The sequence below is a fragment of the Miniopterus schreibersii genome (genome assembly GCF_964146895.1).
Source record: "Miniopterus schreibersii genome assembly, chromosome: 9".
NCBI classification, from domain to species: domain Eukaryota; kingdom Metazoa; phylum Chordata; class Mammalia; order Chiroptera; family Miniopteridae; genus Miniopterus; species Miniopterus schreibersii.
The window spans coordinates 16,438,880-16,453,394 of record NC_138118.1 but is presented as its reverse complement, the minus strand read 5'-3'; the positions used below and the strand labels follow the sequence as shown (position 1 = coordinate 16,453,394).

The window sequence follows — 14,515 nt, the reverse complement described above, 5'->3', positions numbered from 1 at the left end:
GTATACCTAAAAATGGTTAAAATGGTAAATTCTGTTATAAATATTTTACCACAATAAAGTCTATAAAATCTATTTTCCATTTCCCTAATAAAGATCAGTACAATTAACAGGAAGAAATGTTAAGAAATATCTAGAAGGCTTTGTAAGAAAACTGTGTTATAACTGCTAAATGTAGCAGTGCTCTGATAATTTTATATCCAGGATCAAACCATCAACTCTTATCCAAGACCTGGAAAGACAAGAAATGAACTAATCCAAATATAAATGGATGCCACCAGAGAGTACACTACCATACCAACAGAAATACCGCCACAAATTCTCATTCACAAGCTCCAATACAACAAAGACATAAAATGTTTTTATCTGCACTATCCAAACCTGATTTTAACTTAACTTTAATTTAAATAGCCACCATATTCATCTGGTTAATGGCTATCATATTAGATGACACAGCCAGACTGGTAAACTCTTTGGGAAAAAGGTCTTTGGTTTTTATCATTTACTCATATATTCCTACTTTCCAGCAGTGCAAGGCATACAGTACAGGTGACCCTTTAACAACATGGGTTTTAACTGCACAGGTTCACTTATACACAAATTTTTTTCAATAAATATTGTAAATTTATTTTTTCTTTATAATTTTAATACATTTTCTTCCCCAGCTTGCTTTACTTAATACAGTATATGAGACATATGACAAACAAAATATGTTAATCGCTGTTCAGTAGGCTATTACTAGTTAAGTTTTTGGGGGAATCAAGTTATATGAAGATTTAACTACACCCCAACACCTGGCTCTGTTCAAGGGTCAACTGTATTCCTATGTTCAATAAACTAAGTGATCCACAGAAGCTGTTTTGGAACATTTTCTATTTTCTAGAAGTCTATGCTTCCAAAAACATGTTATGTTTTAAGGGTCACTTGACTGGAGGATGAGGAGTATAAGCATAAAAAAATCCTAGATTTTCAAATAAATCAAATCGATGACTGCAACTGCTAGAAAAATATCAAAGACCCTATGTTTTAGAGCTAGGCTAAAGAATCATGAAATTCCAAAGAGGAAAATTACTAGGAAAGAAGTCTAAAGCTGATACTCCACGACCCATGACCTTCCTGATGTTTAGAAGCAAATTTCCAAGGATATGATTAACCAAACTTGACAATACTTAGTCTGTCAAAGCATGATATGATTTCATTTGATTTATGCTTTTTATCATTCCTTTTTGGTTTCCAGACTGAACTATTAAACTTTTGAGGTTACCTATAACCCAGAGATTTATCTCTGTAAAAGTAGTCTCATAGTCTCCTCCATAAATCTAAATTACAAACTTAGAAAAAATGAGTAGCATAATCATCAGCCTATAAAAAGGTGGTCCTGCCCTGGCTGGTGTGGCTCCGTTGGTTGGGCATGGTCCCATGCACCAAAAAGTTGCCGTTTCACTCCTGGTCAGGGCACATGCTGCAATTTCAGGCTCAATCCGGGTAAGGGGCACGCAAGAAGGCAGTCTATCGATATTGCACTCTCACATCAATGTTTCTCTCTGCCTCCCTCTCTCTATCTCTCTCTCTCCCCTCTTCCTCTTCCTTTCTCTCTAAAAAAAGCAATAAACTATTCTTTACCAAAAAAAAAAAAAAGATGGTCCTTCCTTCCATGGCTTCCTACATTGTCTACTAATTTTGGCTACTGAAGGTGGACAAAGGAAACTATTAGGTGTTCAGAACAGTCCACTATTAGATAGGCTTCCTTTAAGATCTGTCTCAAAGTAATTCCTTTCTTTTAAAATACTTTGAAGATATTGGTGATATCTGCCTATCACGCAAAACCACGGCTGTAGGAAGTCTATAAGAATTTTGGTGGAAAAAAAGTCCAGAGTAATGAATACAGATTCTTTAGAAGATGGCTGTTTTATATAAATATTAGTGAAAGAGAAAAGAAGCTAATTCACAGCATGGGCTAGCCTATATCCAAATTACACCTTTATATCATATCTACTGTCACCAGGTCATCAGAACTACACTAAGTTGACGCTAAGGTTAGTAAAGTGCAGGGTAAAGGGAACAAAGGATTATAGTTTTTCAAAATGTGTATTCCTCAAAGTGGTAAATTTTTTTTTTTTTTAGATCCTCATCAAAGGATATATTTTCCATTGCTTTTCAGAGAGCGGAAGGGAGAGGGGGAGAGAGAGAGAGAAACGTTAATGTGAAAGAAACACATCGATATGACTGGTTGTCTCCCGCACATGTCCTTGGCCTAAATCGAGCCTGGGCCCTTCAGTCCGTAGGCTGACGCTCTAACCACTAAGCAAAAGCTGCTAGGGCTCAAATGGTTTTTAAACAAACCAGGCAAAATCTGTTCCGTACCAATTTCAAATTCAAAATTCAAACACTATTCTTGTTACTACACTAAAACAGACTTTTGGTTAAAAATGTCACTTAATGACTACTTCAAGGAAGCCTTATTAAGTCAAAAGGTTCCTCTCCCTTTCTGTACCCAATTCTTTCAAAATATAAAAAGAAGGCAATATAAAACTTATCTCATAAAGCAGGCGTGGGGAATGTCCAGCCCTCGGGCCATTTATGGCCATCAAAATTATTTGGTCTGGCCCTGCCAAAGCAACCACAGGCAGGGCTCGAAATTCAATAAATCTAGGAGTGTTTTTCATAGCTAATTTTTAAGCTGATAATTTTGTATGGCGAGAGAATGTTAAAAATATCCAAATGGCCCTTGGCAAAAAAAAGGTTCCCTACCCGACATAAAGGTTGTTTGGTTTTTTTTAAAAAAAGGATGGAAGACTGAAAACATCAATACAGGAGGCTGAATAATATTATTTATTTTCAATTACCCAGGGATATGGTAGAGAGTAGCAGCAAAATTAAATGAAATCATAAAGAAAGAAATCACCCTTTGGAGGTGCCTACAAGCTACTATTCATTCAATAAATGGGGTGGGCAAAAGTAAGTTTATAGTTGTAAGTATGCAAAACAGAGTTTATTCCTGTATTATAATTATAATCTGCGTATCTTTTTCCATATGAACTGTAAACTTACATTTGCCCACCCCATATTTTTGAGAACCTGTGGGTCAGGCATCTTGATTGTTTCTTTCTTAATAACCATGGTTTATGACTTCAATTATGAACATCAGATTATATAAACAAATAAAAGGATCCTAGTTGCCCTGGCTGGGTAGCTCAGTTGGTTAGAGTGCAGTCCTGATCTGCCAGGTTGTGGGTTCACTCCCTGGTCAGGACACATACAAGAATCAACCAACGAATGTATAAATAAGTGAAGCAAATCAATGTTTTTCCCTCTCCCCCTTTCTCTCTCTCTCTAAGAATAAATAAATAAATAATCCTAAAGTCTACTAGGGGAGACAAAAGAAACAAATTTCAAAAAAGTAAAAAAAAAAAAAAAAGCAATTAAATAAAGTCCTCTAGATGTTCAGTGTAGGCAGAAATGACTTTTAGTTTAAAAGAATCAGTTAATACTTCAAGGAGAAAGTGGAATTTGGCTAGGCTTTGAAAAGATGAGTTAGTTTCTTCATTTGAAGAAAGCATTGGGAAAGAATAATAGTAAAAGCACAGAGGTAAGTAAAAAAGAATCAAAGAGATCACAATATTGGCAAAGGTGGCACATTGCCCCCACCCCAAAATCATTTTATTACTATGGGAGATACTACAGCTATTTGAATGCTGGTGGGAGGGACCCTGTAAAGAAACAGAAAGTCTGAAATGCAAGTGAGACATAGGATAACTAAGACATCAAGGTTCCTGAGAATTCAGAAAATGAGATGCAGCGCACCTATATTACATAGGAGGAAAAGGGAGAAGCAGTTGAAAATACCCATGGGAGGAAACAAGATGGCAGTGTAGGTAACAGCTGTACCCGCCGCCTCCTACAACCACATCAAAATTACAAGTAAAATACAGAACCACCGTCACTCAGAATCTCCTGAAATCTGGCTGAACAGAAACCCTACAACTAGGGAACTGAAAAGGCATCGAGACCGGTAGGAGGGACAGAGACGCAGGCACATCTGAGCTGAATCCCAGAGAGGAGGCCGCAGGCCCACACCCAACGCAGAGGTTTAAACCCGGGAGGCCTATCTCCAGCAGTGGAGGTTTCATGGAGTGAGGGGGTCCCAGCCCCACAGCAGGCCCCCAGCCCAGGGCTTCAGGGCTGGGAAGAGAAATCCCCACAACTATGGGCTGTAAAACTCAACCGGGACTGTCACAGAGGCTGCAAGAGCCCCAGACTTTCTCCTTGCAGGGCCCGCGCACGGAATCACTCAGAAATACTCCCTCTGAGCTCCAGCGCCAAGCAGCAGATTGAAAGGAACCTGGGACACTTGGGGAGGAACTAACCTGCCTGAAATTAGGGCAAAAGCTGGAGGGGTAGCATTCTCCCAGAGAGAAGAGCTGGCGGAGGCCGCTGCTCCTTTGGTGGGCGCCATATTTGAATCTCCAGCATCTGACCCACACCTCTGGCCCCATCCTGGGATTCCTAGAGGCCCCGCCCCTCCCTACCTGCAGGCTCATACAGGCAATTTCCAGGGGTTTTTCTATGCAAGTGGCCTCTCGAGCCTTATGCTCAGGACTTTCCTAAAATCTCTCAAACAAGCAGCAGTGTGGCCTATACGTCTTGATAAATAGCCCCAGGCCTTGCACTAGTGGCAGCCTGCATTGGCTCATAGCTTGGCCTCTCTTGGACAACGCTAAGCCCAGCACAAGTAGCAGCCAATTATGGTTTGCTATGTAGCTCATGCTGGGTGGCCCTGGGCAAGGCACTGGCAAAGGCTGACTCTGCACCTCCCGGGAGGCCCCAGAGACAGTGTACCTGGTGGTCAGACTCGACCACGCTGGATTACAACCCTACCACATGCATAAGTGACACACTCAAGGGGTGCACGTGGTGAACACCAAAGCCCCACTGAAGTAAATCCTGCTCCATAGGAGTGTCTCCAGCACAGCAGCTCTTTGGCTGTAGTTGCAGCTGCTCCTCACAGCCAACTGGCCTGGGGGTCAATTCCTCCCAGTGATGCCAACAGCAACCACAGCTCAACTACAACAGGCCAGAGCACACAGCCCACACAAGGGAGCACCTAGAAGGCCCAGCTCAGGTAACTGGGGAGGCTGAGCCACTGGACCCTACAGGACACCTACTACACAAAGCCACTCTACAAATTCCAGAAGACATAGCAGCTCCACCTACATAGAAACAAACACCTGGAAGCAGCCAAAATGTGGAGGCAAAGAAACATGTCACAAAGGAAAGAACAGAAGAAATCTCTATAAGAAGAACTAAATGAAATAGAATCAAGCAAGCTAACAGATACAGAGTTCAGAATAATGGTTATAAGGATGCTCAAGGATATTAGTAAGAGTATGATGAAAATAATTGAGAAAATCAATGACATAATAAAGTACCAATTTGAAATGAAGGCTACACGATCTGAAATGAAGAATAATTTACAGGGAATCAACAGTAGAGGAAGGAGAATCAAATCAGCAATTTGGAACATGAGGAAACAAAAAACACCCAACCAGAAGAGAAAGAAAAAAAAAAGAATCCAGAAATATGAAAATAGTATGAGGCGCCTATGGGAAAACTTCAAGAGGCCCAACATTCGTATTACTGGTGTACCAGAAGTGGAAGAAAGAGAGCAAGAAATTGAAAACCTATTTGAAAAATAATTACAGAACATTTCCCCTACTGGGGAAAGAAATAGACTTACAAGTCCAGGAAGCACAGAGGGTTCCAAACAAGAGGAACCCAAAGAGGCTCACAGCAAGACACATCATAATTAAAATGCCAAAGGCTAAAGACAAAGAGAGAATCTTAAAAGCTGCAAGAGAAAAGCAATTAGTTACCTACAAGGGAGCACCCATAAGACTGTCAGCTGATTTCTTAACAGAAACTTTGCAGGCCAGAAGGAAGTGGCAAGAAATATTCAAAGTGATGAAAAACAAGGAACTACAACCAAGATTGCTCTACCTAGCAAAGCTATTATTTAGAACTGAGGTCAGATAAAGAGCTTCACAGATAAGAAAAAACTAAAGGAGTTCATCACCACCAGACCAGCACTACAGGAAATGTTGAAGGGTCTTCTTTAAGAGGAAGCTCAAGAACAAAAGAATCTGAGGAACTAAATGGATCCAGAGACACTGACACATGTAACAGATGATCATATTTCAGAGGAAAGAGGGAAGGGGGGTAGAGGGTGGGAACAGATTAACCAAAGAAATTATATGCACATATGCATAACCCATGGACACAGTCAATAACAGGGTAAAGGCCTGGGGAGGGGGTAGGAGCGAGGTGGAGAGGGTCAATTGGGGGGGGGGAATGGGACACCTGGAATACTTTCAACAATAAAGATAAATTAAAAAAAAAAAAGAAAATACCCACACTGGCCCGGACGGGCGTGGCTCAGCAGTTGAGCATTGACCTAGGATCCAGGCAATCGGGGTTCAATTCCTGGTCAGGGCATATGCCCAGGTTGCGGGCTAGGCAGCCGATCAATGACTCTCTCATCATCGATGTTTCTATCTCTCTCTCTCTCTCCCTCCTTTCCTCTCTCTGAAATCAATAAAAAGATATATATATATTTTAAAAAAAGGATCTTTCCACTTTCTTAAAAAAAAAAAAAAAAATACCCACGCTGAAATTTTACCAAATCAGAGGTAAAGGGTTAATGGTATATTTAAGAAAGTGACTAGAATGACAGACCCTGGAATCGAAAACTGGATAAAGACAAGACTGAATAAAGAAAGTAGGGGCCTGGTCAATGGAATAAGGTTTTGATGAAATTCAAGAACGCAGGGACTTCTGTTTAATACGATTGAACTGACTGAACACATTGGTTTGCCCTCAGGTGCCTTTCAAAAATCCACTAAAATCAGAGTAAAGAGATTTTTGTTTTTTAAAGGCAGGTTAAGGGGGCGTGGGGGAAACCCACAAGAACACAGAGAATGGAAACAAGACTGATATTAACAAAACTGCTGTTGAAACTAGAAAGATAATGGATGAGTGTTAACTGTCTTAGCAGGTCTGAGAACCCTGAAATAAGTCTCGGGGCAGAGAGGGAGGATGGGATGAGAATGCCACTAAGGGGAAAACTGAATCATAAGCAAAATCCAAAATTAGGCTCAGAAATTAGGAGTACTATGTACCGCAGAAGTATGGGGAGAAAAAAAAGTATGGAAGTCTGAAAACATCAACACAGGAGGCTGAATAATATTGTTTATTTTCAATTACCCAGGGATATGGTAGAGAGTAGCAGCAAAATTAAATGAAATCGTAAAGAAATCACCCTTTGGAGGTACCTACAAGCTGTTATTTGGAAATCAAAAGTACCATAAAAACAAAGGAATGAATGGGTTCAAAAATCTGTTTAAGTAGTTAGATTCACAGATTTTCCTCCTGACTCTGAGCAGCCAGGCTACTATTCTCCCACCATCACAGATGACTCAAGGTTTATTTTGGGGAGACTGAAGTAGTGGGTCTCTGGACTCCTGGACAATAGACTCACTTACAGACAGGACTATCATACTGAAAATGGGAGATTAAATTAAAGCCAAATACTGAGTGGTGAGATCCATCCCCTGGCTCATTCTCCCACCAGCAAACTCGTTTATAATCCCCAGGCAGATCAGAGCACTTCTCTTAGGCTAAAAGAGGCCAAAAGAAAGTGAAAGAGAAGGCATAAAGGTTCCCTTCTCAACTGCTCATCAAATAAGGGGCGTAATCCAAGAAAAGACCATGGGATCCAGAACTCAGTGCATCCAACACAAGGAAGAAGTGAAGGGAATACCCTAGGAGAGTGTTAAATAGCGATCCCAGGACAATAATTATGCAACATACATGGAGAACAACCAGGCCAGATTTGAACAAGAAGATGGAAGGCTCTCAGGAGAAGTTTCTTTCCATCAATAGGAAACATCACTAGTTTAAACATACTGAGAAGATATTTACACTTACAGAAGTTTGTGATGAATTATCACAGACATATAGAAAAGGAAGCAAAAGTGAAAAAAAATAAAACGGTAATGCTTATCATGAGGGGAAAAAAAGTTGCTCAAAATGGGAAATATCACCATGGTATATATGCTACACCATTCAATTCACATTGAGTATTGATTTAACAAAAAATGTGATATAATTATTGTTAGAGAGATTGAATGAAAGGAACTGGAGGGAGCCTAAATTCTCATCTTTCGTAGGAGAAAGTCTATACATAACTGCTTTTTCATCCTAGGCAGTTTTCTTGTAAAATTTCCCGTTTAAAACTGTTTTTAAAAGTTTTTCCAGTTTAGTTTTGAATTTTTTAAGTTACAAAAGAATAAAACTTTAATTTTGATAAAAATTAAAATTATATAAGACTTCAAAAATGAAAACTATTATATGAGGTTACTTAAGATTCTTCAGCCAACAAAACGGAAGAGTGCGTTACTATCATAGCAGGATGTCTGAGTTAGTGATCTGAGGACCTGTTGACTTTTTAATAATGACAAGATCCAGGGTGTGAGTGTGTGACCAGTGGTTGAAAAAACGAGGTAAAGGAATTAAGAGGCCAAAGTTAGCTGAACTGTCAATCCAGATGCTAAAGCTGCTTAAAAATGATGATGTGTAGCTGTGCTAGGTATTTTCCTGGTCCATTTTTCCACCCTTTCTATCATGTTTTCTACCCCAATATGTAGACCTGTACAGACTCTATCAACAGGTTCCCATGTCTCCTAGCTTCTGGTTAGGTTTGCCCACTAGGGAATCCCAGGGGGAGGTTAGGAGAATAAGATCAAGACATTTACTCCTCCAGCTTCCTCCCTACAAAGTTACCTCATGCTGGCTGTGTACCTTCAATCGAAAACTACCTCTTCTGCCCAGTCAGCGTGGCTTAGCAGTTGAGCACTGACCTAGGATCCAGGAAATCATGGTTCGATTCCAGGTCAGGGCACATCCCTGGGTTTCGGGCTTGATACCCAGCAGGGGGCATGCAGGAGGCAGTCAAACAATGACTCTCATCATTGATGTTTCTATCTCTCCCTCTCCCTGTCTCTCTCTGAAATCAATAAAAATATATTTTTTTAAAAAAAGAATATCTCATTAAAAAAACACACAAAAAATCTAAAACTACCACTCCTCTCAAGGCAGCCAACTCCAAACTCTTCTCTCTCTCCTATCCCTTCCAGCCTACGGATGTTAACAATCTGGCTACAGGTTATGAAACTACCTCTTTAGGTACCACATCTTCATAAACAGTACCTTTATAAAAAAAAACCCTCCTCAAATTATCCTATTTCAAGTGTGCCAATTGTTACTGTTGGGACCCTGTGTGATGAAGTCATGAGGATGAGGATGAGGATGATAATGTAAGGTTGTAACAGAGTATTGTAAAGTAATAAAAGTGACTACAATTTAAATAATGATTACTAATATATTTTAAGCCTTAGGTTCCAATAACTTTAAGCTCTTCATAGGTATTAACTCATTTAATTATCATAAGTATCCTATGTGGCAAGCAGAGATTTTTGTCTGTTTCATCTCCACATACCAATGCCTTGCACAGTTGCTGGTACGTGGTGAGCACTGAAACACTGATTTAAAATATACACAACAATAAGCAGGCTTAGTAGGAAAGAGCTGACTTTTGGCATGGTGTAGCATTTCTCCTATTTACTTTGAAAACTACACGATGATCAGGGACTTAGTCCCCGTATCACAAAAACTAAACACTAAATAAGACCATATGTGAATGATTTTCTTGTGTATCCTACAGCGAGTCCAATTTCTTTATCTTCCCATGAGGTTATCCAGCACCTGGGTTCCCAGTTGCTTTAAGTGTAATACTAAAAGTTATAAATTTTTAAATAACATGCACTTGCAGCCTAGGGACTGATTTAAAAGAGCAAAGCACCTTTAAGTATCAGTTACTAGTTTTAAAAAATTAAAATAAAAGAGGAGGGAGCAAATTTTTTTTTATAAAATGCAAAAATAAGAATGGTAAAGTCAGCAAGATCAAGTATATACACACACAAAAGCACAGCAAAGATGAGTACAAAAATTATATAAGGAAACATAAGACACTTGAATCACAGAATGCAGAAATACAATAGGCATAAAAGATTGCAATTAAACCCCTCACTGGAGAGTCACACAGTTACATGGAATAATCAAGGCAGCTTCAATACCTATATCTTATAAAGAACCAAAAAGACAAGATTGGAGAACCAATATGCAGCAAAATGAAAACTGCAAAGGTTTTTTTGAAATCAGAATTGATGTTTATCTTTACATTACCTTGCACTCTAAAATACAGGCAAAATTCACGTGTACAAGAATCTAGAAACCTGAGAAGATTCGAGAATAATGAACTCAAACTGGAGTGAAACATCAGCAAGAACAGTGAGGTGTAGGGCTACGACTGGGAAGGAACTGCCAGATGCAACACTTGGATACCGAGGGGAGGCGGATAAAAACATCCTGAAGTGGAAGATGGAGAAAGACTGGGGCTGGATTTGGTTGAAGGAAGACAAAAAGGAGAAGCGGGCCTAAGAAGCAAGTTACAAGAGTAAAACTTAAAAGAGGACCACATCGATGCCACAGTCCAGTGTAGGACCTACTAATCAGATTCTACGGAGTGGGGAAAGGGCCAGTTAGCGACCGGCCAGCAGCGACTAGTTTCCAAAAAGCCGCGTAGCTAGCAGTAGCTTCGCAGCCCCACCCCGCGGGAGCAGCTCCTCCCCGAGAAGGACCTCACGAGGCCAACCGCCGGGTTCGGGCTCCAGCTCGAGCCTAGTTCCCATCCCGCCCTTGCCCCGCGGAGCAGAACGGCCTCTCTGGGCCCCTCACCGAACGCTGCAGCTCCCCAAGCCAAAACGAAGCACGCTCCTTTCCGCTGGGATCTGGGTCGTGGTAAAGCGCCTGCACTGCCTGGTACACGAGCTGCAATGTCGGCTTTCCTCCTTCCATGGTGTTGGCGGTGTTAGCGGCAGTGACGGCTCTGGCTCTCTTCTCCGAAGCTCCTCCGGTTGCTCCGCCTTCGCGCTTCCTTACTGTGTCGGCCACGGCCGCTCCCCAACTGGCGCCATCTCTTCTTTGGCCGTTACCAGGGCAGAGGGGTTCCCTGTGGAAGTTGCCCCCTCGGAAACAGAAGTTAGATCGTATTCAGGTTCCTGGTCTTTTTTCCGATCCTCCTGTCAGACTCCAGACTTCTGAGTCCTGAAGTCGGTGCTCGCCTCTTCACCCGCTGACCGGCCCTCAGAAGTCTGTCCCAGCACCGCACAAACCACGCAGTGTATCTAAACCACGTTAACCCGGACCGGAAGCGGCACGGATACCTTTGGCACACTTCCGCCTGGTGCTGGGCAAACGGCCTCCTTCCCCTCACGCCTCTTCTTGTCTCCCCGCCCTCTCCCGGAAGTGGCCCTGCTGGGCCGGGAGCCGGAAAGAAGCGCTCGCAGGCGGTTCCCTCGGTTCCTTGCTACCAGCTGGAGCCCGAGGGCTGACTTGCGTCCCGCGCCTGCGCCGCTCTCCGCTTCTTGGCGGTGGGTCCGAGGTGTTTCCTCTGCCTTCCAACTTCTCAACCCCTCTCCAGGGAATCATTTCTGACCCAAGTGGCCAAAACACGCCAATTCAGCCACCAGAGTCGTGCCCACTGCACTGGAAATCCAATGACTTAAGACAGGTTTCCTATGCTAACTAGTGCAGGAGACAGGCACGTAATCAAATTAACTGCTGTGCAAACCTGAAGTATGTGCCGCATCGAAATAAATCCAAAAGGCCTAGACTCCCTGTTCAGACCCCTTTTCCTCTAAGCTCTTACACCCAAAAGGGTATTTCTATTGCTCAGGACGCTCCGAACTCCAGAGTATTTGCATGTATCTTAAGGCCATTCACACATCGAATGGTATTTATGTGTATGACTTCCTTTCGGAATAAAAAAACCAATACTCAATTCACAAAAGAAAATAAAAATCTTGAAATCTGTACTACGAAGAAATCTGGGACAAAAGGCAGTAGTATGTCAAAGGATTTCCCAATATTGTTCTACTCCTTTGCAATAATAAATGCTACTAGTTGATGAGCGTTTACAAATGTGTGAAGCACGTTAGTTACAAGATAATTATTCCTTTAACACTATACCAGTTAAATCCCCATTTTAATGAATAAGACAGAGGTAAAGTGCCCAAGGTTACAGAGTTCTTCAATGAGAGGCAGCGTTTAACTCCAGATCAGCCCCTATCACTGTGATTTAGTTTGTTTCTGAATTGTTACACTCAAGGGAGTTTCACTGCCAACATCACAATGAAAAGTGTTACTGAACAGAGTTGACACAATCCCAGAAAAGGAAAGAAACGATATTTTGGTTAATTCACCTATTCATTAAAAAAAGATTTAGTAGGACCACTTTGCTGTCTGCCCTCACAGAGTCTGCAATCTAGTTGCAAGGAAAGACAAGCAATTCAATACAGTTTAAAAGTTCTGTGAATATCCACAAGCAAAAGAATGATGTTGGACTTACCTTGTACCATATACAAAACAAAACAAAAAATCCTAGAACCTAAATGTAAATGCTAAAACTCTTGGAAGAAAACAGGACTGTATCTTCATGACCTTGGATTAGGCAATGTTTTTCTTAGGTATGGCACCAAAAGCACAACAATAAAAGGAAAAATAGATAAGTTGGACTTCATCAAAACTAAAAACTTGTGTGTGTCTAAGAACACTTGAGCAAGTGAAATGACAACCCACAAAACGAGAGAAAATTTTTAAAAAAATATATCTTTATTGATTTCAGAGAGAGGAAGGGAGAGGGAGAGAGAGAGAGAGAAACATCGATGAATGAGAGAGTCGCTGATCGGCTGCCTCCTGCATGCCCCCAACTGGGGATTAAGCCCACAACCCTGGGCATGTGCCCTGACTGGGAATCGAACCTCGATCTCCTGGATCCTAGGTCAGTGCTCAACCACTGAGCCATGCCAAGCCGAGCAACAGAAAATATTTTCAAGTCATATATCTGATAAAATATTGGTATCCAGAATATATAAAGAACACTTAAAATCCAAGAATAAAAACAAAAATTCAACTTTTTAAATAGACAGAGGGTTTGAACAGATATTTCTCCAAAGAACATTTACAAATATATATGAAAATGTGCTCAACATCATTAGTCATCAAGGAAATACAAATCAAACCATAATGAAATATCATTTCACACTCACTAGAATGACTAAAATAAGAAAGACAAGTGTTGGTAAGGATGTGGAAACATTGGAACCCTCACACACTGCCAGTAGAATTGTAAATTGGTAAAACTGCCTTAGAAAACAGTCTGGAAATTCCTCAGAAGTTTAAACATTTACCATATGACCCAGCAATTCCACTCCCAGGTATATACCTGCAAGAAGTGAAAACATAAGTCCATAGAAACACTTGTACATGAATGCCTATAGCAGCAGTTTGTAATATATAAAAAGTGAAAACAACCTCAAGTCCATCAACTGGTGAATGGAAAACAAAATGTGGTCTGCCCATACAATGGAATGTTAAGTATTAAAGAATGAAGTACTGATACACGCTGCAATAAACCTTGAAAAAATTATGCAAGTGAAAGCAGCCAGGCAAAAATGTCCAGAATAGGCAAATCTCTAGAGACAGAAAGTAGATTAGTGGTTGCCGGGGAGTGGGGAAGAGGGGAGAGATGAAATGTTCTGGAATTAGATAGTGGTGATGATTGCACAACTTTGTGAATATACTAAAAACCATTTAATGTGTGCTTTAGCCCTTTGCGGTCGTTTGTCTACTCTCAGCCACCAAAGCTTTTTTACCGTTCCGGTCGTATGTCTGCTCTCAGCCACCACAGCAAGGAACCGTACGAATCTTAACTCCATTCATGTATCAGTTCATAAATCTTGTTTATCCTTCATAATCTTGCATGTTATGTATCACTGCTCTTTCAATGGAAATTAATTCCGACCAGTACGACACCCATGTCCAAATTTAATACGACCACAAAGGGTTAGAAGGATGAGATTTATAGTATGTGGATTATATTTCAATAAAACCATTGTTTTTAAAAAGTTCTGTGATTAGGAATTTTTGAAATACGACATGGATATTTGACCAATAATTACAAAACAAAAAACACAACGATAAAAACACACACACATAGTAAGCCCTGGCCAGTTAGCTCAGTTGGTTAGAGCATCATCCCAATATGCCAAGGTTTCTGATTCGATCCCTGGTATAAGTGGAACAAACAAATTGATCTCTCTCTCTTTCTCTCCCCCTCCCTCCCTTATCTCTAAAATAAGTCAATCAATAAAAAATTTTTAAATGACATTGTGTCTCACTCACCTTTATATCCTCAAGCCATTGTCTGTGTGTGGGTGCATAGTACATGTTTTAAGTGACCTGCCTCTTAGCTCTTTAGTCTTAGAAACATCATTCCAGCTGCAACACAAAATGGCTTAGGCAGGGGGGCAGGTGGCAGGAACAGGAATAAACTGTTATAATA

The 14,515-nt window shown here is 40.8% G+C and overlaps 1 protein-coding gene across 3 annotated transcripts in view; it reads right to left on the bottom strand.

Moving 5' to 3' along the window:
• The window catches only part of TNPO3 (transportin 3), an 87,230-nt gene extending 75,829 nt beyond the window's left edge, over nt 1–11,401 (bottom strand). For 2 of the 3 annotated variants that reach the window (XM_081147434.1, XM_081147433.1), the window contains exon 1: nt 10,849–11,401. Coding sequence is in view for 1 of the 3 variants with exons in the window: in XM_081147433.1 (XP_081003559.1) it covers nt 10,849–10,968 (120 nt within the window). In the remaining 2 variants the exon portion in view is untranslated. The remainder of the gene's footprint in view (nt 1–10,848) is intronic. The other variant, XM_081147435.1, reaches the window with a different exon arrangement.
• Between the last annotated feature and the right edge of the window lie 3,114 nt (nt 11,402–14,515).